Source organism: Plasmodium berghei (genome assembly GCF_900002375.2).
Source record: "Plasmodium berghei ANKA genome assembly, chromosome: 11".
In the NCBI taxonomy this organism is placed as follows: domain Eukaryota; phylum Apicomplexa; class Aconoidasida; order Haemosporida; family Plasmodiidae; genus Plasmodium; species Plasmodium berghei.
The window spans coordinates 1713179-1737742 of record NC_036169.2 but is presented as its reverse complement, the minus strand read 5'-3'; the positions used below and the strand labels follow the sequence as shown (position 1 = coordinate 1737742).

General features: G+C 22.0%; 6 protein-coding genes and 1 pseudogene across 6 annotated transcripts, besides 1 other annotated feature; 2 read left to right on the top strand and 5 right to left on the bottom strand.

The window, feature by feature from the left end:
- Positions 1 to 1052: 1052 nt before the first annotated feature.
- On the bottom strand, positions 1053 to 3866 carry PBANKA_1146261 (BIR protein; the record flags this gene model as incomplete). The annotated part of the gene is made up of 3 exons (XM_034566031.1): positions 1053 to 1364; positions 1450 to 3741; positions 3852 to 3866. The coding sequence occupies 3 exons, from the start codon at positions 3864 to 3866 to the stop codon at positions 1053 to 1055; spliced, it is 2619 nt and encodes an 872-aa protein (XP_034422668.1).
- A 2747-nt stretch (positions 3867 to 6613) lies between these two features.
- On the bottom strand, positions 6614 to 7721 carry PBANKA_1146241 (annotated as a pseudogene).
- Positions 6614 to 7721: a sequence feature (BIR protein, pseudogene;~PIR protein, pseudogene).
- A 3223-nt stretch (positions 7722 to 10944) lies between these two features.
- PBANKA_1146200 (Plasmodium exported protein, unknown function) lies at positions 10945 to 11728 on the bottom strand (the record flags this gene model as incomplete). Its single annotated transcript, XM_034566029.1, has 2 exons — positions 10945 to 11532; positions 11657 to 11728. 2 exons carry the CDS (start codon positions 11726 to 11728, stop codon positions 10945 to 10947), a joined length of 660 nt encoding a protein of 219 aa, XP_034422667.1.
- A 2805-nt stretch (positions 11729 to 14533) lies between these two features.
- On the top strand, positions 14534 to 15115 carry PBANKA_1146100 (tryptophan-rich antigen; the record flags this gene model as incomplete). Its single annotated transcript, XM_034566028.1, has 1 exon — positions 14534 to 15115. The coding sequence occupies one exon, from the start codon at positions 14534 to 14536 to the stop codon at positions 15113 to 15115; it is 582 nt and encodes a 193-aa protein (XP_034422666.1).
- A 1329-nt stretch (positions 15116 to 16444) lies between these two features.
- PBANKA_1146000 (tryptophan-rich antigen) lies at positions 16445 to 18533 on the top strand (the record flags this gene model as incomplete). The annotated part of the gene is made up of 2 exons (XM_034566027.1): positions 16445 to 17047; positions 17208 to 18533. The coding sequence occupies 2 exons, from the start codon at positions 16445 to 16447 to the stop codon at positions 18531 to 18533; spliced, it is 1929 nt and encodes a 642-aa protein (XP_034422665.1).
- Positions 18534 to 20162: 1629 nt separating this feature from the next.
- On the bottom strand, positions 20163 to 21258 carry PBANKA_1145900 (membrane associated histidine-rich protein 1b; the record flags this gene model as incomplete). The annotated part of the gene is made up of 2 exons (XM_034566026.1): positions 20163 to 20531; positions 20791 to 21258. 2 exons carry the CDS (start codon positions 21256 to 21258, stop codon positions 20163 to 20165), a joined length of 837 nt encoding a protein of 278 aa, XP_034422664.1.
- Positions 21259 to 22414: 1156 nt separating this feature from the next.
- On the bottom strand, positions 22415 to 23207 carry PBANKA_1145800 (membrane associated histidine-rich protein 1a; the record flags this gene model as incomplete). The annotated part of the gene is made up of 2 exons (XM_034566025.1): positions 22415 to 22540; positions 22794 to 23207. 2 exons carry the CDS (start codon positions 23205 to 23207, stop codon positions 22415 to 22417), a joined length of 540 nt encoding a protein of 179 aa, XP_034422663.1.
- Positions 23208 to 24564: the final 1357 nt, after the last annotated feature.

The following is a 24564-nucleotide window of genomic DNA, read 5'->3' as shown; positions in this document are numbered from 1 at the left end:
AATTAGCACTGAACCGCATTTATTAAGCTATAAATTTAAATAATCCTTTGAATGTAAATTGCTTTTAAAATAATATATAGTAAATATTAGCACATAAATAACTATTGATGAAAATTTTAAAGTATAATATAAAACTATGTTTAATTAGGTTTCTATATTCCACTTTAAGAGGATAAATATAAGGTATATTTGCTCTTTTAATATATAAATTTAGATAAATATTTGTTAAATGTTTTACATAATTCATTTTTATATTATATATTCTACTGCTATAGTTATCAATGTATATGTATTCATTTAATTTATTAACATTCTATATTTTATTAATTCTATGATAAAACAATACTATTTTAAATTAAAAAAATAATGATTCATTAAACACTGATAATATAATATATGCCAATATAGAATAATAAAAAGATATTTAAGACTAATTTTGCCTTTAACTTTTTCTCTATTTATCCAGTTTTTGAAATATAAAATCACATATCCCAAAGTGGATCTTTAACAAGAATATAACATTGATACCTTTATAATGGATTATTATATGTTATTGATTTGTTATTTCAATAACTGTTAATTATAGGAAATATCTACTTTTATATTTTTTTTACTGAGTATGCATAAAAAACAATTGTATGTACATATAAAAACGATTTAGGGGAAAATTATTATATTTTTTAAAAAAACTATTATGAATTCTTTCAATAATAAATGGTTTTATAAAATATATGCTTTTTAGTTATTCATTATATTAGTAATTAGCGTTATTATTATAATTATAGAAAACTATTATAATGGAAACAAAACGAATCGGTTAAACATCATAGTTTTATATAGATTATTAAAATACATATATTTATATTATAATATTATACATAAATATATTTTTTGATTATACTTATGAGTTTATTTAACTATAACAATAATAATAGTAATAACTGAATTTACTTATTTATCATTTTTATATTTATATTGAATTTTAAAGTCAGTGCCATAAACATCGGAACTTTGGTTATTTTACAAAAAATATAAGACATTAATTAAATTTATCAATCCAAAGAATTTTTTTTTCTTTTATAAACAAAAAATATTAATAAAAAAAATAAATTAATAAATGGTGCAGGGTTAACCTGTACATGGTTGTATATATTTAATAATGGAGATTTTCCCCTATAAACGTAATTTATAGATTTTTTAGTCTGTTTTTTGTGTTCAGATGAATTTATAATTATTTGCATTTGTTTTTTCCCATTAGTTGAGTTTATAACTTTTTTTGTCGTTTTATTTCCACCAAACAATTTTATAACCTTTTTCATGTTTTGTTTTCTCTTCAATTCCTTTCTCCATCCAAATGAAAAATACTAACATAAAATTATGAAACATATATAATATTTTCGTGGAAAAATATTTTAAAAAGTGTATACATCATAATTTTATTTTATTTACCTTGTATACAATTAATAAAGTAATGGGAGCTAATAGAGCTATAATTAAAATTCCAATTGGTTTGTATTTTTTGAGTATATTAACATATATTCCTGTTGTTCCATTTTCCTTTACTTCGGTTACTGAATTTTTTAGTTTAATCACTGGTGCTGGCACTGGTTTTTGAGGTTCTTCGCGACTGCTTTTATAATTTTTGTTTTCAGGTGTGTCCTGAGACGATTTCGTTTCCCTAGTTTGTTCATTTGAACTTGGTGTTAGTGAAATTTGATGCGAATTTTCTTGTGTTGGATTTCTTTGAGTCGAACCTCCTTGATGCGGTGGTGAGTCATCAGATGTAGGCGATTTATCCCCTGTGCCGTCTGATCCATGTCTTTTATCGCCTGAATCATCAGGTCTTTCTACTTGTTTAGAGTCGAAACTTATATTTTCAATAATTTCATTAAAAACATTAATAGATTTATCGAAACCATTTTTTATAATATTTAAAGTTGTATTATATATACCATGGATTTCATTAGAGATATTTATAATTTTATCCTTATATGTTCTAAAAAACTTGAAAGGGTTATTTAATTGGTCCATGCCTTTTAATGTGATCCTAAAAATGTCTAGTCCAATATTAAAAGATGTCCCTGGTGTACTTTTAGTTTCTTTTTCTCCTGAAACATTATCTATGGTACCTGGTTCACTATTTGATCCACCTCCCGAATCCTCTGATCCTTCTGAACCTCCACGACCTCCTTGACCACCATCCGGTTCTCCTGATATATTTTGTTCATTTTGTCCACCACCTGTATTTAATGACCTGCTACCTGTATCCCCTTCCCCAACAGTTGAATCTTTTGGCCCATCAACAAATCCATCACTTGAATCTCCTTGATTGGTACCTGAAGTTGAGAGATGATTGTTTGGATGATCTGGATTTCTTGGATTGCCTGGGTGGCTCTTTTTATTTCCTGTGTTACCCACTGAATCTTTTTGTTCATTTCCTTTAGAGTTTTCTTCGGTTTTATTACCGTTTACTGCAATAGTTTTATCTGTATGTGTACCAATTTCATTGGTAGTTATGTTTGGTGAATCTCCAAGTCCATTCCCTGAACCCTGATCACTTGATTCACCACCATGATTTATGCTTCCACTACTTGAGCTTCTTTTATCAACAATTGTATCTCCTGCATTCCTTTCACTATTGTCTGAAACATGTAGTTTAATTTTAGGAGATTCTTGTCCATTTTTGTGATTTGATTCTTCTGTTGCAGTTTTTTGTAATTCAGTGCTTTTTTGTGAAGATATTGAAATTATTGATAAAACACGTGGTGCTGGTGGTGTTTCAAGTTCATTATCTTTTGGTTGGTATGAAGGCAACGGCGGTAGCGGTGATGATACTCCTGAAAGTTTTGGCAATGATGGTGGCGGTGATCGTGAAATACCCTTTTGTACAGGTTTTTTAATTGTTGTGTGCGGTTTAGATGGTCGATTTCGTTCAGATGATGGTTTAGGATTTTGATCTTTTGTAGCAGGATTGGGGAATTTTTTATTAATCTTTGAATTTTCTCTTATACATTCTTCGAACCCAAATCCAGATTTATATTTTTTATCTAGTTTCCTTGTATCAACAAGATTTTTAATATTAGCATATAGTTGACCACTAATTAAATCACGCCTTTTATTCTTAGTAATTTTATTTTTTATTTTTTCATATTCTGTTTTTAAAGTATTTAATAAATAAAGATATGAATCACATTCTTTAATATCATTATAAAGATTTTTATGAATATTATAAATTTGGTTAGAACCTAAAATAATTGGACTAATTTCTGTAGGATTTATTGAATATTTCAAAGTGAGATTACATATTCCATTAAATAAATTATATAATTGACTCATATATACAATGTTGGCATCCTTCAAATACCTGTTTTTTTTTATTTTATCCAAATGCTCATAATTTATAAACGTGTTCATTAAATAATTTTTATAAAATTGGAGTAAAGTTGGATCATTATAATCGTTTATCTGAAATAATCTATAACTTAGCCACATCATAATGTATCCAACATATTCGTTATTGCCACTTTTAAATTTCATTGCCTCTCCAGGAATTTTGTATAATTCAGTAAATAAATGCATACACAGAGCGTTAAGTCCATCATAAATGTTTTTACATTCATATTTTCTTGATTCTATATGATAAGGGCAATACCGAATGTAAGGTCCATTTTTCAAATTTATTGCATCAAAATCAAGTTCTCCTTTATTAAAAAGATTATTAACATTTTGAAATATCGCACACTAAGAAAATTTTTATAAAATTTATTAAAATAAGGTTTAATAATAATATATGGGAAATATAATATATTCAGTCTAAAGAAAACAATTTTATTTAAAAATGGTGTATTTACCAGATCCTTAGGCATTGTAATCGAATTTTTTTTTAATCTGTATGTTAAATGGCATCATGTCATTTTTATATAAAACTTGTATACTATACCCAAATAAGTTATACAATTATGTGTCTTTCTATATAAAGTTGTCTGTAGTTAATCTTATTATTAATTTTAAATTAGTATATAATATAGTAGTGTATGGGGAATAACATATATTTATTTTTATGATAATTTAGATAAACCTTCTAATTTTTGACTTTTTTGAAAATCGTTGATCATACGCACAATATCACTATTTCTATTCAAATTTGATATAACGACATTACACAATTCTATGTAATATCGTAATAATCATGAATTAAATCCATTTTTATATTATAATATATATCATTGTATTTGTATGTTTATATATGGGAATAAAGATGTATTATATATTAGTTTTAATAAAGTGGTTCCAAAATTATATAACCGTATATATATAAAAAAATGAGAATGTATTATATCTCATTATTCAATATAATTTATTGACATTTGTTATTATTTTGTAAGGAATATTATATCTTTTAGTATTAGTTCTAGTAAATGTAACACACATTTTTATTTAAATTATAATAATTAAATATTAACTTAGTATTAATTATTTTTCTAAATATATTATACATAATTTTTATATTTTTTTAATTTATCCATATTAATTAAAATAATTTTTCATAATTTGCAATAACTTTGTTTTATCTAATATTCCTTTATACACAAATACATTTAATGAATAATTTCGAGTTTGCATTTTATGCATCTTTACACAATTTAAAAAAACAAATAATACAAATTAATCGAGATAATTATAAACTTAAACCACAGCGTGTAAATTCGATTTTAATAATAGCTTGCATATTTTTCATTATTTTAACTATTAACAAATAAGAAAACTTATTATAATATATATAATAAAGTAAATTAAATTGTTTTCATACATTTTACTTTAAACTAATTATTTTCTTAATTTTATAATTTATTCATGCATTAGTTAATTATAAATTCATTTGGAAAGTAATATATCATGAGTATGCCTTTTTTTGTGTAAATTTCTGATAATGACCTAAGAAAATATTATATATTGGATATTTTCGAACAAGAATATATTTAATAGTATGAAAATGGTCATTTTAAGAAAAGCATATAATTATTAATAGAATTAATAATATATTGCTTGATAGTGTTAATACTAATATCACCACATTAAAGCATACTTAAATAAATCTTATTATATTTCATGTGATTTTGTATGCCCACAATTTTGATTTTCCCACACGTTTAATAATATATATACTACTGTATATCTATATAATCAAATTAAATAAGCGTAATATATTTGTTACTATTTAGTAGCATATTAATATATTATTATTCTTATTCCTACTCCTACCCATTGTATGTTGCAAAAAACTTATTATTGCACTCAATAGGAATACTTTAAATCTATGTAAAAAGTTTCCTTATTTCATCGTTTTAGAATAAAATGTTTTAAAACATATATATTCTCCTTAGTAAAACGAAATATTTATAATACATATTTATTAATTTATATATGTATAATAACAAAAAATATTATTAGAACATATAAGCTCAATAAATATACTTTTATATAATATCTATATTATGTTGACATCATCTAAAAATATTCCAGTGCCTAGTTATTGAAACAGCGTTTTGTTCATTAATATCTATAACTTTTATAATAATAACATAATTATATATATAACTTTTGGGAGTTACTAGGAAATTTGCTAACGAAATATATTATAAAACGTATCTATATATATATGTTCATTTTAACTATTATAAAATGTATTATGTCTTATATAAATTATATATTTCGTAATTTATATATATATATATATATCAATTATGAAAGAATTATTTATTATATGAAGAATATAAAATTAAACCCAAATCGAAACAAAACATTAACTAATAAAATATAAGTTAATATTAAATGTTTAACTTCGAAAAAAAAAGTTAATTAAATTTATAATTATAAATAATTGTTCTTTTTTATAAAAAAAAATAAAAAAATAAAATAAATAAATAAATAAATAAATGGTACAGGATCGACCTACATAACTTTCGATATCTTTAATAATCCCATTTTCTCATCAACTCAATTTACGACTTTACAATTTCTTCAATGTATAACCCTTTTCACGTTTTTCTATCTCTTTTCATTCTCCACCAGTTTCTCATATTATATATTGTAATTATTTAAATCAGCTTTCTCTTATAGAACCAAATCTATACTGGGGAGTCATCTTTCTACATCGATCCCAATATTCGACCAATTGCCCCATAAACCATTAACCATAAATTAACAATAAAATACAAAAAGTACATAGTTCAACACATTTAACATTAAATTATATTAACACGAAATGCAATTCTTATAATTTATAAAAATATATTTCTTCATCCTCATTTTTTCTTACATATTTAGTCTTAATTTAAATCTTAAAAACTCCAACTTATCCTATACATATTTTTAATAACTTATTTCCTATATATATTTAAAACAATTCATTAAACTAATAAATATTATCAAATTATTCAAAATTAAATACAACATAGTACTTAACCCTGACCCACAACATAAAAACTATATAAAAATTATGAAAAAATTACATATTTTCAAATAAACAGTTTCTTAGCATGTATAAATCATTATTAATATTCCTCAAATAGTCAATATTCTTCGAATCATATATTAATGATCCATTATTTATTTATTTTTTTAGCTTTCCTCTTAAATATTGTTTTTGGGATCGTTTCCGAAATTCAAATAACGAATACTAATATAAAACGTTAAGAAGTGTATGATATTTTTGTTAATGTTTGCATATATATAATGAAAATAATTTTTTAATTCCTTATTATTTACCTTATAAGAAATTCCTAAAAAAAATGCTATTGCACCAAATATCGATAAAACTGTAAATAATTTGTTTGCTATCGACGAACTTGATGTATCTTCAGAACTTTGTACAGAATTTTCTTCTGTTTTTATCGCTGGAAGGAGTGGAAAATCGTTACAATCCAACTTCATTACATTTATTTTTTAAATTATTATAATCGGTTAATAAAGTAGATAATATTTTATTATATGAACTTCCATAAGTATTATTAGAATCTCCATTAAGTTCTTTATATTTATTAACAAATTGATTAGCTTTTTCTGAACATTTTGTGCAATTTGACGTGCTTTCATCAAATGTAGAATACATTTCACATAACAATTTAAATGGAGCATAAAATTTAGATATATCTTTAATATCCATTTTCAAATAATATTTTTTTGTATCTATAAGATTCTTATAATTTTTATACTCCGTAACACCATTTATAGAATGTGTATACTTTTCTTGTTTATTTATATATGTATCATAAAAATATTGTAGATTGCTCTTATTTCCTTCTGGTTTCAGGCTTAACATATAACTTAACCATATCATAATATATTCAACAATATTGATGTTACTTTTTGCAACAAACTCAAACAAATCAGAACTACCAAAGAATTCTTTAAAAAAATATAAACATCCAGCATTAACTTTTTCGAGCTCATTGACACAATTTTGATTACTACAATACTGTTTGAAATGTTGATCATCTTTAAAATAATACTTTCCGTCATTGTCCAATTTATCGGGAAAATCTGTCGTCACTAAAAGGAAGTTCCTACACTAAATAAACATTTAAAAATAATTATTATAAATATGCATTATTGAAAATTTTATTATAATAAAGTTTAATGATATTTATATATAGTGCAATATCAAAAAATGTAAAGGAAGTTATTATTATTAAAAATGCATATACTATATTTGCATCCATTGTGATGAAATTTCATTTTATATTTGTAAATTGAGTAGAATCATGCTGTTTTATATACGTTGCCCCCAATATGTGACGCAAATACTTTAACCCTATAAATATTAATTGTCTGTAGTTAAATATATTATAAGTTTTTCAATAATGAAATTAATATAGAATAATAAAATAATATTATTACTAAAGAAAAGTTACATTTTTATGATAATTATCTAATTCACCTTAAATATAGGGTTGTTCAGTACACTTTTGATTAAATATAGATATGATGCATTTTATACAAAAAATGTTATTTTTATTAGCATCTGGTATAACTTTATTACAAAAATGAATATACTTTTATAATGAATTTAAAGTATGTTTGAACATAGAAAAGGAATATATTAAATTTTTATATACCTGTTTCTTATAATATATAATATAAACTTTCCTAAAATTATAACATTTATAAAATAAGTTGCATTGTTCCCTTTTTTAATTGCATATACATAATTTTAATATTGTTTTTATTTAATATAAATAAGTTCATAATTCATCTTAATGAGTTCAATAACTTTATTTTTATTCCTATATAATTCAATTTAAAAATATACCTTATGAGTGATTTTATAATATATTTTTCACATTTGTCCCACGGTTTAAAACGACATAAATATCCCATTAAAAATTTTTCCAGCCCCCAGGTAATTTATGGATTTAAGGAAAATTATCCATTTTTTAAATTTTTTATAATATATTTTTCACATTTGTCCCACGGTTTAAAACGACAATTAGCACTGAAACCGTATTTATTATGTTATCTATAAGCTTAAATAAGATTCTAAATATATTTTTTTTTAAATCATACTTAGAAATATTAAATATTAACACATAAATAAGTATTTATACAAATTTTAAAGTATAATAGAAAACTATGCGTAATTAAATTGTTATATTTACATTTTAGATAGGAGAGATAAGGGAATTATACTTTTTTAAGATAATAATATAACCATATAAGAATTATTTATTCTACATAGTTTAATTATATTTTCTACCATTAAAACTTTTATTTCATGTATACATTAAAAATGCCTTAGAATTATTTTCTAAATATATAGTTTTCTTTTATATTTTATAATAAACTATATTTAGTTTTGTGATGAAAAAAAAATTTTTAAGAAGACTATAGAATTATTAATATTATTTTTCTTGGCAGTATTAACTCTAATATTATCGCATTAAAGCATAATTAAATAAATTTTATAACATTTCATTTGATATTGTATGCATACAATTATAATCTTATCATACCTTTAATAATATATATGATGAATTTATACCCATGTAGTCTATCAAATAAAATAATATATTAACCTAATATTATTTTGTTGTTACTAATAATATATAAATGTATAGTACAATGAGATAATTCATTCACTCAAGAGGAATACTTTAATCCAATTAATATTTTTCCTTGTTTCATTGTTTTAAAGTATAACATTTTAGAACATATTGTTTCGTAATAAAAATATATTTAAATTATATATTTGTGAATTTGTATATATATAATAACCTGATAAAAGTGTTATTAGTTCAAATTAAACTAATTATTACATACCTTTTCTATATACTTTGAATTAATATATAATTGTATATTTTTCCCAAATTTAACATATTTCAGTTTTAGTCACTGATACAATATTATATATATTAGAACAATAACGTTAATTTTATATACCAAATTATTTATAAGTATTATAGCAAACTATAACATTAAATTTTATTTATATATTTATATTTTAACTATTTTAAAATATAATTTATTTATACCTCAAAACTATCAAATTTATAAATTAATAGTGATTAAACTATTATTATACCTTATGATAAATAAATCAAAGCATATAAAACAACTTCTATTATTAATAATTAATTTTAATGCAAATGTAAAGGAAATACAAAAAGAGAAAAGCAACTACAATTAAAACTTCAAAAATATTGTATATATAGTGCGACTTTTGTTGTATTATTAAAAATGTTAGATGCATATAACATATTTTATAGACAATGCTACATTGTCGATTCTCTATCGATATATATGAACCTATATTTTATGACTATCTATTATATATTGGTAATGTGATTAATTAACAATATATCCATCAACCTGAAGATATATTATAATGCAGAGGAATATTAAAAATGAATCGAATTATAACATTACCCTAATATATAAAATTACTATATAGTTTGGTTGGAAAGTTATAATTTAAATCAAAATAATAGTGACACAAATAATAAGTTTTACTAAATAACATTTTTCACCAAATAAAGAAATATATTGCGTCATGCTTAATTCAATATATCCCCTGATTAGCAAGCCTCATATAATAGATAATTATAATATATCATAATATGACTTCATATATAACCAATATTTATATTAATATATATAATATCATATATTATTTTAATCATTTTAAATATATATTAACACGAAATTGTATATATTATACTTTATGGAAAAAATACTATGGCCTATTTCATATTAATGGCAGTACCCCTTTTTTGGTTGTATATTTAGACAAAACCTCGCGATTAAACATATAGAAACGTAAATATATTTGGTCAGCATTTACAGACCAATAAATATTATCAAATTATTCAAAATTAAATCAACCTCGTAACTGAACCACAGGTTCTTCGTAGATACCTATATATTGCATATGTTTAATCAATATATTTATATTTATTGTTGCCTGTGTTTTTTTATTACAATATAATATAAAATTATAATTGGCTAATATATTATATTTTTGCATAATACAATAATTTATAAAGCAACAAAAACAAATCAAATAAAATTAATGTATATATATATATCTTTTGAAAAAGTATTTATATGACATCCATTCCATTTAAAACTTTATCATTTGTGTTTATTACTATAATTTTATTTCTGCTTTAATTTTTATTTTGAATATTAACAACACATCAATTTCATTATTTATAATTTATATAATATTTATAGAATTTTTTTTATTAACTTTTGGCTAGATATAGTCTTCCTATAATTTTGAACTTATATGATTCTCAGTTTCATTCCCTTCAATATTTTTATTTTTCATCATTATGCATTTTTATAGTCCATATTTTAAAAACATTTCCCTTTTAACTAGTTCTCAATATTATTTTCATTAGCATAAGTTTTTAATTTTTCTTCATCTAAATATGTATATAGTTCTTAATACATATTGCATGGGTATTTACGTCTTTTTGGATAAACTTTGTTTTTCAAATAATTTTCTAACTTTGGGTCAGTTGAAACAACATGATCAATTACCGACATAAAGTTATCCCAATCGATTATCTCTGATTTAACTTCTTTACTATTTGGATAGCTACAATGTGAACTATACAACATTTTGGATGTTCTTTTAAATACATGTGGTTGTGTTACTTTGGTTTCATAATCCAAATTTACTGGTGGTGGAGTAGGTGACCTAAATGGCATTTCTATAATTTGTCTGCGTTCTGATGGTGGTGGTATCCCTAATCTTCCCATCTTTAGTTTTGGAGTGGTGCTTACTTTTATTTCTTCAAACACTGGGTCTTTTGACACATACATTTTCACTACTGGTTCATTATTTGGTTGATTTTCATAAATTGGTTGATCATCATAAATTGATTCTTGATCGTCGTTTATGGACTCTTGGTCATCACATGATGATACATTTTCTTCACATACTTCCTCTTCTCCCATTTCATTTTTTTCTGGCTCAAATAACAATCGATTTGATTTTGTAATCCTAGTCCCATTATTATTATTTTTCTAAAAATACATAAATTTTGAATATATGTAGAATTATATTTTATTTTATAATGTAAAACATTACCATATTATAAATTCTAGCACAATAACCAAATGTTTATAAATTTAATATATAGCATTTTACATCGTTACTATATACTTCACATAAGCACATTAAAAGAAGAGACGAAGTAATTTGTATTAATTTGTAATTCATTTTTACCGTATATATTATATTTTTTTAATACTATAAGAAATTCAAAGAAAAAAAACATTGAGACATTTTATAGTACATTATATAGTTTTATTAATCAATTTGCTTATAATTGTGCATATGATATTTGGTATTAATTATGAAGATTCACTATATTATAATAGTATTAGTCATTTTATATTAATTTGTTATAAATATGTGAAATTCCATAAAAATATTGTTAAATATTTAATAATACAATTTAATTATAAAGTTTTTTAATTAGTATTTTAAAAATAAAAAATATATTATATATTCAACCAAGTCCATTTTTTTAATTGTAATACACAATTATAGATTAATCCTATAAATTATTTAGAAAATAATAGCAAAAACTATATATATAAAATAAATAGTATGCACATATAACTACGTTAAAAATGATTTATTACATTATGCATTTTTTTAATTCGATGTTGAGATGGGAATATATATATAGTACAGGGATACGACAATTTTTTATTTTTTTAAAATAAAATATGTTAATTTTAAAATTTATCCCATGATAATCTAGAAATAATAATAATATTTTTTGTTCAAAGGGTTTGTTACAGTACTGTATTATATTATACATGTAATACAACTTATACATTTCTTATAAAAAAATATTAAAAACAATTTTTCAAAAAAAACAACTATTTTAGATTAAAATAATTTCATTTATTTATAATGCCTAAATCTTATAAGAACATTTAAATTATTTTATAATAAAGCAATTATATTTTTTATGCGTAAAATAATGGCAACACATATCAACATTAGAATATTCCCTAATTATATGCAATATTAACAACCATATAAATTTAGCACCCACTCGTTATTTTTTAATAAATATTTTTATTACTAAGATGTTTATTTTATTTTGTATACAGAGATATCCCAGTTATATTCAATATATATTTTTTAGATGCGTGTATCTTTGTAAAAAAAACAATTTATATTTTATTTTTCCTAAAAAAATATATAATAATATAAATTATAAATCCATACACATTTAAACATATTGATTCCAAAATTATAATTAAATAATACAGTATATGTGCATATATTATATATTAATTCATATAACGTATCAGTCTTTTGTTTTTAGATGCTCTTTGAATTAAATACAAAGCAATCATGACTTATGAAGATAAATAAAATGAAACATATTAATTTTTCATAAATGTATATGTAAATTTTTTCTTATATCTAATAACATTTAATGCCCATTTATTATATATATAAAATAAAAAGACATTTAAAAAATATTTATCTGTTTTTACGCTTACCATGCCACATATGTGCTCAAGTTATAACTAGGGATCTATGCAACATTATATTTCTATATAAAAATAATGAAGCATAAATATTGAAGAAAAATATAATATTTAGTATTAATTATAATACAAAATTTAATTTGATATTTATTATAAATATACCCTTTCTTTTTTGATGATGGTGGTGATATTTAGATATCGCATACGTTCAACTTAATTTGAATAATTTGTAATTGGCAAAAGAGGTATATTTATTTATTTTTATTCATTTTGAAATCAACAAATTATTTTTATACCCACATTTCAATTATTATATATTAATACAAATAATAGAAAAAAGGGAAAGGAATAAAACACAAGCATATTTCCTAAGTTTTTTCATATATAAATATTGTATTATACTGTTATAATTCTATGTAACAATATACTTGAAGAATTATCATTGTTCGTCTTGTTCATTGTTATATTTATATATGTGAACAAAAATACATTTAGAGAAATAAAATATATAAAAATATATTCCATAAGCTTGATTTATAAAAATGAGCCTATGTCTCAAATATACTATAATTTGCATAGTTTTCCAAAGCTTTAAAATTATGACTTACTAAAAAAATAATAATTAATAACTTTTTTTAAATAAAGATATTTCTTAATTATTTATATTTTTTATAACGAAAAATGTTTATAATAATAAATATATACTGTAAATATTTTATTAATAATTCCCCAATCAATATAGCTCTTAAATTATGTATCATAAAATGGATCTGCATAGTATTTTAGATATATTATCTTTTACAATAACTTCGAAATTAATATGCACTTTGTGTCATCATGTATTAACTTTATTGAGAAAATAATTCTTATAATTAATTATAATATAAATATAATTAAAATTTAAAATTAGACACAAAATACCATTCAAAAAATACACATTATATATATTATCGGTTATAATTTAAGATAATTTTTTTCAATTTACTATTTAATCATTATTATTATGCAATATCAGTTCAAATATAATTGAATATGTTTCCATCTTTGTTCTTAATTTATGGTTTAAGAGAATTTTAAAAATCGAAATTAATGTAAATAAAATCACCATCTGTTATGCAGTTTAAAAAAATTTATACGCATACATAAAAATTGATATTCTTATTAAAAAAATGCAATCTATAAATAATATATTACCATTTCATTTTTATTATTGTTATTTATTGTATTTTTATATGTTATAAACCCAAATAAAGTAGTTCTATAAAATAATAAAAAACATATTATTCATCATATATTTTTTTTTTCCGTGTTTACTTAGCCTAACACATGGAATAATAATAATTTGAATATATACTATTATCAACGAGTGCATAAAATTGAATAATTTGATTTTCTAATTTCAAAAAAAATTACACATAAAATTTCCTAAATATATATATAATATAAATAATATGCTTTCTCATTTCAGAATAAATCTGTGTTCAAAATCTTATTAACTTTTAAGACATATATGTTTATTAAAATATATATATTAGATGAATGGGTATCATCTGATTGGAAACATCGTGAAAACAAATATTGGAAAAACTGGAAATATATTAATAAATGGTTTATTAAATTATATAAGTCGAAATTTGAAAAATTGAAAAAATGGGAAAATACACTAGATAGAGAAACACATGAATGGGACGAATGGATAGAAATTAAAGATTACTTTTTTATGAATAAGAAAAGTAACGAGTGGGCAAAATTTGAAAATGATACAACCCAAGATTATGAAGAATGGCGTAATGAATTTATAGACAAACTAATAAAAGAAAAGAAATGGAATGTTTGGAAACATGAAAAAGAAAATTATAAGCCCCAAAAAAGAAAATTAAAAGAAAAGGAGAAAAAAACGAATGAACAAAAAAGCGATTTGAATAATTCATCATCCAAAAAACCCAATTCACCAAATACAGAAAGCAATGCTTTTAATTTTGTATCTAATTTTTTTAAACAATGGAATACTCCAATTTTCAACTTTAAACCAGAATATGGAAGTAGGAAACATCTGAATACTAAAGTAACGATTATAAACTATCAAATGTAAATTGGAATCATTGGGATAATCACCATGAAACATTTAAATATAATTTATGAAAACTTTAATCATTGGAATAAATATTTTCATAATTCAAATAGATAAATCAAAGAATATTCTTCCATAAAATAATAATAGCATAAAACTTATAATATTATTTATTATATTTATGTGTAAGTATTCGCTGATGGATGCTGACATACTCATTTCATTTTGTAAATGATGCAATAATTAAATGGCAAGAGAATTATATATGTGTAATAAATTAAAGTAAAAATATGATGAATAGCTGAAGATAAATCATAATAATAAAGATGCGAGACTACAATATATAAAAATAGAGGACAACTAAAAATAAATAAGCAGATAAAAGCATGAAATATTCTAATACTTATTTTCATTTTCTATTTCTTTTTAAAGATATATATTTTATTACAAAAAAGTATCTGCATAAATGTTTGAAAAATATATAAAAATATATTCCCAATTTAATTGTATTGGTTTTTTATTTGGGATTTTAAATTTTATAAATAATATTTATATAAGTTAATTATTATATGTATTACGCATCTAGAAACCCTTTATGCTGATATATGTGTGCGGATATTTTAATATATATTTTTTCTTTTTTTTATGCATTATATTTTTTATTTATGATGATCTATAAATAAGTGAATTCACCTATAGGGTATTATAATTAAAATAATATATAATGTACTAAAAAGTACATATTTAATATATTTATATAGTTGTAAGAATCTATAAAAACGGCATACCATTTAAAAAAATATATAGTTATAATAATAAATACAAACATTAATTTTATAAATGCCCTTGATATCCAAAAATATTAATTTGGGTTAATTTTCATTTTTATTATTGTTATTTATTGTATTTTTATATGTTATAAAGCAAGATCAAGCAGTTCCATAAAATAATAAACAGCATATTATTCATCATATTTTTTTTATGTGCTCACTTAACACATGGAATAATAATAATAATAATATAATATAATAATATAACAATAAATAATAATATAATAATAATAACAATAATTTGAATATATAATACTATCACGAATACATAAAATTGAATAATTTTATTTTCATCTTCGAAAAAAATGATGCATAAATTTTCCTAAATATATATATAATATAAATAATAATGCTTTTCTTATTTTATAATAGATTTGTGTTAAAAATCTTATTAACTTTTATGGCGCATATGTTTATTAAAATATATATATTCGATTCCTTCAAATACGTAATTTTATAAATATTCCTACCAAATTATAACTGTTTATAGTATAATGCATATGATTAGAAATCTAATAATATGGAAACAGTAAATACAGTTGAAGATCTTAATACTTTAAACGTGGGTACTATGTATGGAGAAAATGTTGATAGTCAAATTTTATTTAGTGACAATATTAAAACAAACGATCTAGATATTCAAAATGTTCCTAATGTAGCGAATAACACTAATGAATTACTTGGTTCTGAAGCAGTAGTTGAAACATTATCTGACCAACTTGATGAATCGTTAATTAATTCTGATGGCGTAATTGCCAATGAAATCCTAGTGGGGAATGCTGAAATTTTAAGCCAAATAATTAAAATATATTCGAAAATGACTGTAATAAAAATGAATAGTATTATTTCTAAATTTGTAGATGCTATTAAACCTATAATGCATTATCCATTGGCTCACAATGCCATAGCCTATAGTAAAGGAATAACTGGCAAATTGGAAAATAGTCGTATGCTGCTTCTAAAATATAAAGAAGAATTAGAAAATCTCCAAATACTACAAAGGTTAAGAGAACATACCATGAATATGCATATTTGGGATCACCCTTTTCAATTAGCAATGATAGCATTTACAGCTTTAATCATTAGTTTGTTATTGCCAAGAATGTTAAAAAGAATTAATAATGTAAGTTTTTTTAAAAATATTGTATTTTTTAATTTTCTCTAATACGATGATAAATATGGAAAATTATATATGTAAATAAATATATAATTCATAAAATACATTTTCAAAACATATTATCATACATATATCCTTATATTTTTTCTTTCAACCTTTTCTTTAGAATATAAAATTTCGCATAACAGGAGCTAATGAAGAACATAAAAATATATCAGAAAAAAACGTAGATAATATAGAAGAATCTGAAAAATGTAAAGAGGAATTATGGGAATCCTGGAAATCCGAATTAGATTACAATTTTGAAGAATTCAATTCTAAATTAGAAGATGATACAAAAAAAAGGATTGAGCTTAAAGGTAAAGAATGGAATGAGTGGAAAGAAAATCATGAAAACAAATGGATGCATTATAATGAAAATTTAGAAAGAGCATATAAAAAAAATATTCTTACAGAATCATCAGGCTTTGATGATGAACAATGGGCAGAATGGGTAAAAAAAGAAGTTGAAAAATCCATGAATTTAGAATTCAAAAACTGGTTATTAAAAAATAAATATAATATGGATAAATGGGCTATGCACGAATGGGATCATTGGAAAAATAATATATTAGATGAATGGGTATCATCTGATTGGAAACATCGTGAAAACAAATATTGGAAAAACTGGAAATATATTAATAAATGGTTTATTAAATTATATAAGTCGAAATTTGAAAAATTGAAAAAATGGGAAAATACACTAGATAGAGAAACACATGAATGGGACGAATGGATAGAAATTAAAGATTACTTTTTTATGAATAAGAAAAGTAACGAGTGGGCAAAATTTGAAAATGATACAACCCAAGATTATGAAGAATGGCGTAATGAATTTATAGACAAACTAATAAAAGAAAAGAAATGGAATGTTTGGAAACATGAAAAAGAAAATTATAAGCCCCAAAAAAGAAAATTAAAAGAAAAGGAGAAAAAAACGAATGAACAAAAAAGCGATTTGAATAATTCATCATCCAAAAAACCCAATTCACCAAATACAGAAAGCAATGCTTTTAATTTTGTATCTAATTTTTTTAAACAATGGAATACTCCAATTTTCAACTTTAAACCAGAATATGGAAGTAGGAATAATTTTAATACTACAAATAGATATTTTATGGAATTTAATAGAAATGAGAATAATTGGAATACCCATAATAATGATTGTAATTTATTAAATAAAGCTTGTAATTTTTGGAAAAATATAAATGGATTCACGGCCTCACTAAATGATAATTGGAATCATCGGGATTTCCGAAATACTGATTTAAATACTTCAAATAGGTGGAATTCGAAATGGAATAATCGAAATGAACTTCCTAAATCGTCATATGGAATTAGGAAACGCCTGAATGCTCAAAATATTGATTACAACCCAATGGTTGATATATTGAAATATATGGATACTCAAAGTAATGATTATAACCTACCAAATATAAATTGGAATCATTAGGGTAATCACTATGAAGCTCTAAATATAATCCATGGAAACTTTAATTTATTACATATATATAATTTTCCTACCATTTAATTATTGCATCATTTACAAAATGAAATGAGTATGTCAGCATCCATCAGCGAACACTTACACATAAATATAATAAATAATATTATAAGTTTTATGCTATTATTATTTTATGGAAGCATATTCTATGATTTATCTATTTGAATTATGAAAATATTTATTCCAATAATTAAAGTAAAAATATGATGAATAGCTGAAGATAAATCATAATACTAAAGATGTGAAACTTACAATATATAAAAATGGAAGACATCTAAAAATAAATAAGCAGATAAAAGCATGAAATGTGCTAATAAACATTTATTTTCATTTTCTATTTCTTTTTAATGATATATATTTTATTACAAAAACGATTTTGCATAAATGTTTGAAAAATATATAAAAATATATTCCCAATTTAATCTTATTAGTTTTTTATTTGCGTTTTTACATTTTATAAGTAATATTTATATAAGTTAACTATTGTACGTATTATGCATATAGAAACCCTTTGTTCCGATATTTGTATGTTCATGCTTTAATAAACAATTTTTCTTTTTTTTACGTATTATATTTTTTATTTATGATTAGTTATAAACGGTGGAAAATATAGTAATATTTCATTTCTTTATTTTTTGATGTTTTTTATTTATATTTTGTACAAATTCACAAGAAAATATTTATGTATATATATAATATAAATCACGTTTTATGTAATATGTTTTTATATATTTAATTGTCATTACATATCCTGCTATACATGCTACTTTAGAAATCATTTAAACTCTTTCACACAATTTTAAAATATATATTATCATCTTTGTTTTGAAGGTTTAAGGATATCATTTGTAAAGTTATCTAATTTTCTATTTTTAATAAAAAAAAAATGTTTCTACAATAAGTGTTTTTATATATGATAAGCGAATGCAGTTGTGTTTTATATTTTGCATTATTCATTTAATTATCAAAAACATATATATGAACACAATTCACTTAAATATTTATTGGAATGTAAAATATAATTCCTTTATATTAGTATTAAAATCATCCAGACAAGTGAATTAACTTATAGGGCATTATAATTAATATAATAGATAAATGCACTAAAAATACAGATTTAATATATTTATATAGTTGTAAATCTATAAAACAGGCACAGTTTTTTAACAAATATATATAATTATAATAATAAATACAAACATTAATTTTATAAATGCCATTGACATCCAAAAATATTAATTTTCTTTAATTTTCATTTTGATTATTGCTATTTTATTATTCGAAATAAATAATATTTGTGTATTCTTCTACTTTTTATGAAAATGTTGGACAAAATTAAGGCATAATTTTTAATATATAACGTGCATATTAATAATTCCCACATTGATATTTAATTTTTACAACTTTTGTGTTGTTTTAAAATTGTTTTTGATTATTTTATATTTTGCATTATATGTAGAGATAAATAGTATTGATTTCCCATGATTATCCCTCTAAATATCAGTTATATTATCTTTTACTATTACAATATTCTGATTTTTAAAATAGTTCATTAAGGAATGTGATTCCTGTTTAAGCTTATTTGCCCATTTCATCAGAAATGGGTTGAGGGTGAGCTGGTGCAGCATGAGAAGTATTTGTAGTGGGGGGTACAAGTGAAGGTACTTCTGTTTCTACTGAGGGGGCAACTGGTGGTGTTTCGGGCATATCTACTATTGGTGTTGATTCCTTTGCAACTGTGGCTTCTTTCATTTTTTCCCTTTGAGAAGCCTTTTCTAATTCTTCCAATAACTTATTTCTAAGAGTTACTAATGGACATTCAAATGCTGGTTGTTCTTCTCCTTTAGGTGAAGGTAGAGCATTGGCTTTTTTTGAACACGAACATCCTGTGCTCTTTTGAAAGGGCTGAATGATTCCGTTTGGGACAAATGAAGTTACATAGTTTTTCTGAAATAAAAAAAATAATAATGTAAATAATGTGTTCATGGAAAAATAATTTTTCATGCAATGCATGTGTTTTTATATATATAATTTACAATACATACGTATTATTGTATTTATTAATATGTACATTATTTTTTACCCACTTTATTTTTAATTATTATTTCATATATGTAATATTTTATAAAACAATAAAACGATCAAAATTAAAAATAACATAATAATATATATATAGATATAGAGATATAAAAGAATTATAACTTACAAATCGAATAACATAATCTTCGTTACTGACATATGCAAATGACATAAGGAAAAATATCGAAAGAGTAATTACTATTCTTCTAAAAGTTATTTGCTTCTTCAATATTTCTATCATCGATTTTACCTTTGATCTTTTTTTTTTTTTTTTTTTTTTTTTTTTTTTTTTGTCAGCTTCCTCATCATCTTCGTCTTCATATTCTTCATTTTTTCTCTTTGATTTAATTTTTTCATTTTTTCTCTTTAATTTAATTTCTTCATTTTCATCACTATCTTCATATTCACTTTCTCTATCATCGTCACTTTCATTTGTAGTACTACCATCATTAAATTCCTTGGCATTTTTTTTCGTAGTATCAAAATATGTAGATTTTTTTTCTGGTTCTTTATAGCTTTCCAATGTTATTCCTTCTTCTTCAACTTTCTTTTTAGTATTTGATTTTATACCACATTTTTCTTGAACCTTACTCATTTTTGGCAATAATTTGTATAAGTATATAATTTATATAAAATAAGATAACATAGTTTTTAGTATTGAAAAAAAGGGTCTCTATTATGTTTCTATTTTTTTCTACCTTATTTTGCGGTTGAAAAAGATATTTAAAAATAAATTTATAATTACATATGTATATATGTTTTTACTATTTTATATATTTTAAATTCATATATATTTTTTATTTTTGTATGTGCTTACTCATCTACCTATTTTATCTATAAATTATAAAAAATAATGCACATGCTTTTTCAGATTATTAACAATTATTACATACATAAATATATGAATCACTACGCATATTTTATTTAACATCACAAATGCGCTTTGGATTCAAATATAAATTCTTCCTCAGTACTTATTAAAAGCAATCATTAACCTTAGAAGCATATAGTATTATGTTTTTGCCTTTCTACCTTTTATTATTTTTTTAATTCAAAGCTATAACCGTGGATACTTTTCATTTAACTATTATTATTCTTAAATTTTCTTAAAAATTAACCCTAATTTATCAATGCATATTATTTAGGTATTATTAAAATATATAACCATTAAACCCAGATGGTTCAGAAAAATTATGCAATAAACTGTATTGTTATTACAGGACTATGTTTATATGTTAATTACAAGTTAAGAAATATTGTATTTTTGTGATACTCGTTTTATATACAATAATAAAATAATAGAAATAATATTAAAAATAAGCATACTGTATAAAGTGCTAAAACAAACATAAATGAAATTGTTTAAAAGTTAAAATTCACCATTTAGCCAATTATTTAAAATTATAATTTGCATAGATATATAAATGAAAAATTAAATTAATCACAATTCTATAACTTATTAAAACAAAACATAAATATATTTCTTAACGTAATTTTACTTTTTTTGCCATTTACTATTATTTTTATAAATTTTAATTATTTTTTATTTTAAAATAAAAGCGTGTTTTTATTAAAATTATTCATTTTCATACTTTAAATATATGTTATATAAAGTTATATTTGTGGGGTACCTATAAAAACTCAATACTATATCATGTACATCCATTAGAGCTTGATAATATTCTAACTCATGACTGCATTCTACTGAATATGTTGTAGTACCATGTGATAACGTGAACTTATTAATCCTTTCAGTTAGTTCTATGGGTAGTAGTGCCTCTAGTAGTACCATGAGCTTTATGTCCTCCGCAAGTACATCCTGGGGGTCTGGCAACACGTTCATGACTTACATCACCTAAAAATCCAGCGGCATATCCCTGTAATAATAAATAAATATGTAATGTAAATAATATGGTTTACAAAGAAAAGTGTTATTTTAACACTATATACGCACTTAACACATGCACAGACATATAAACATTTTACTTAATAATATGCAACACAGCTTCGTTACGTTTTTGCTTTTAATTACTATTTTGCCAATGTATTATTTTTATGTAGCATTATAATTATCCAATTTAAAACAATGCAATAGAAATTTATAAGTACAAAAAAAATAATTAAACTTACTATTTGATTTCTATGCTGTGCAATCCTTGAATATGTAAACATCATAAAACAGGCGATAAAACCAATAATGACTAAATTAGGAAGTGTCAATTTCTTCGTAATGTTATATTTTACTTTTGAACAGAGTGTTTGGGGTTTTTTTTTTCGCTTTCTTTTTTCTTTCTTGCCATTGCCTTCATTTTTTTTTCTATCTTCTTCACTCTCGTCATCACTATTTTCGCGCGAAGTATCATTGCTGCTATTTGGGACTAAATAACTTTCATAAAATTTCTTCATATAATTCTCCGCTTTCTTAAGGTATGAAAATGTCGCACTTGATTCATTGGCTATATATTTTGATAATTCAGCTGGGTCTTCATCTTGGGGATGCATAATTTTACTTTCTTCTTTACCTTCTTTTTCAGTGTAAGCCATTTTATATTAGTTTCAGGACTTATAAAATTTATATTTATAACGGGAAGCAAAGCTCTATTATTTTTTATACCACAAAAATAATTAATATTTTTTTTGATGCTTAATTTATAATATAAAGTAAAATATTTTTTATATAGTATATATTAATTAGATTTAGATAATACTTTCAGGGCTAGCTTACTCTTTATTCTTGATATTTAAAAATATCTAAAAAAATAATGATAGAAATTACTATTAATAATATTTATATGTAAACCATATTTCATTAAGTTATATCTTTAATAATAAAATTAATTTAAAAATTTATATGCATATTTCAAATATTATGTTACCTTGCGTATATATAGATCCATATAAATAAATGATATATGCAAGTATATATATTCTGCACAGTAACAAAATGTATTTCCTATTGAGCTATAATATAATATAGAATAACTTATCTTATTTTAATACACACTCCAAAAAAATGAAGCACAATGATATTCATAGGTTATTTTATATTTATTGTATTTTTAATTTATTTATTATATTTTAATTTATTTATTATTAAAATAATATTAAAAATATTTTATTAATTTTTTAATCCATATTTTATATTAAAAAAGTATACTTTTGAAATAATATTTCTATTTTAATCTAGTTTTATGTACATTTAAACTTTTATTTAATGAATATCTATTTTTTTTCTATTTTTATGCAATTCCCTAATGTATTTTAATACATATATTTTTTTCTATATTTAGAGATTTATATTTTTGCAATTCATTTTATTTTTCTCGTTTTTTTAATGCAACTCAATATAATTTTCTTATATTATTGTAGGTGCACTTTTCTCACTTCGTATTTTGTAAAAATTTTGCATTTCAAACCATGTTTTTTTTATTCTATAAGTATGGTAATATGTACATGTAATTATATCTGCATGCATACGGTTTCAAATTTTTATTTAAAAATAAATAAATAAATAAATAAATAAAATCGATAATAAACATAACTAATATTTTATCTTATACGAAAAAACATGTTTATTACTTTAATTAAATATACTCACAAACACTACATATGTATTCTATTTATTCATTATCATAAAAATGCGTTACGCAAATAAAAATAAACATGCATAATATTTTCTAAACCAAATTTGTCAAAATGTTTAAAAAGTTTTAGGTTATAGGCAGTTCAGAATTAAGCAGCCCTATTTTTTATTACAATATACTTTATGTTGTTAATTTTCATTATCGAATTTATTATACATAAGTATAAATACAATATATATTTATTTATAAATATTAGGTTAGTTTATGAATTAAAATACTGTTATAACTTTTACTAATAGCTTTGTTCTTTAAAATGA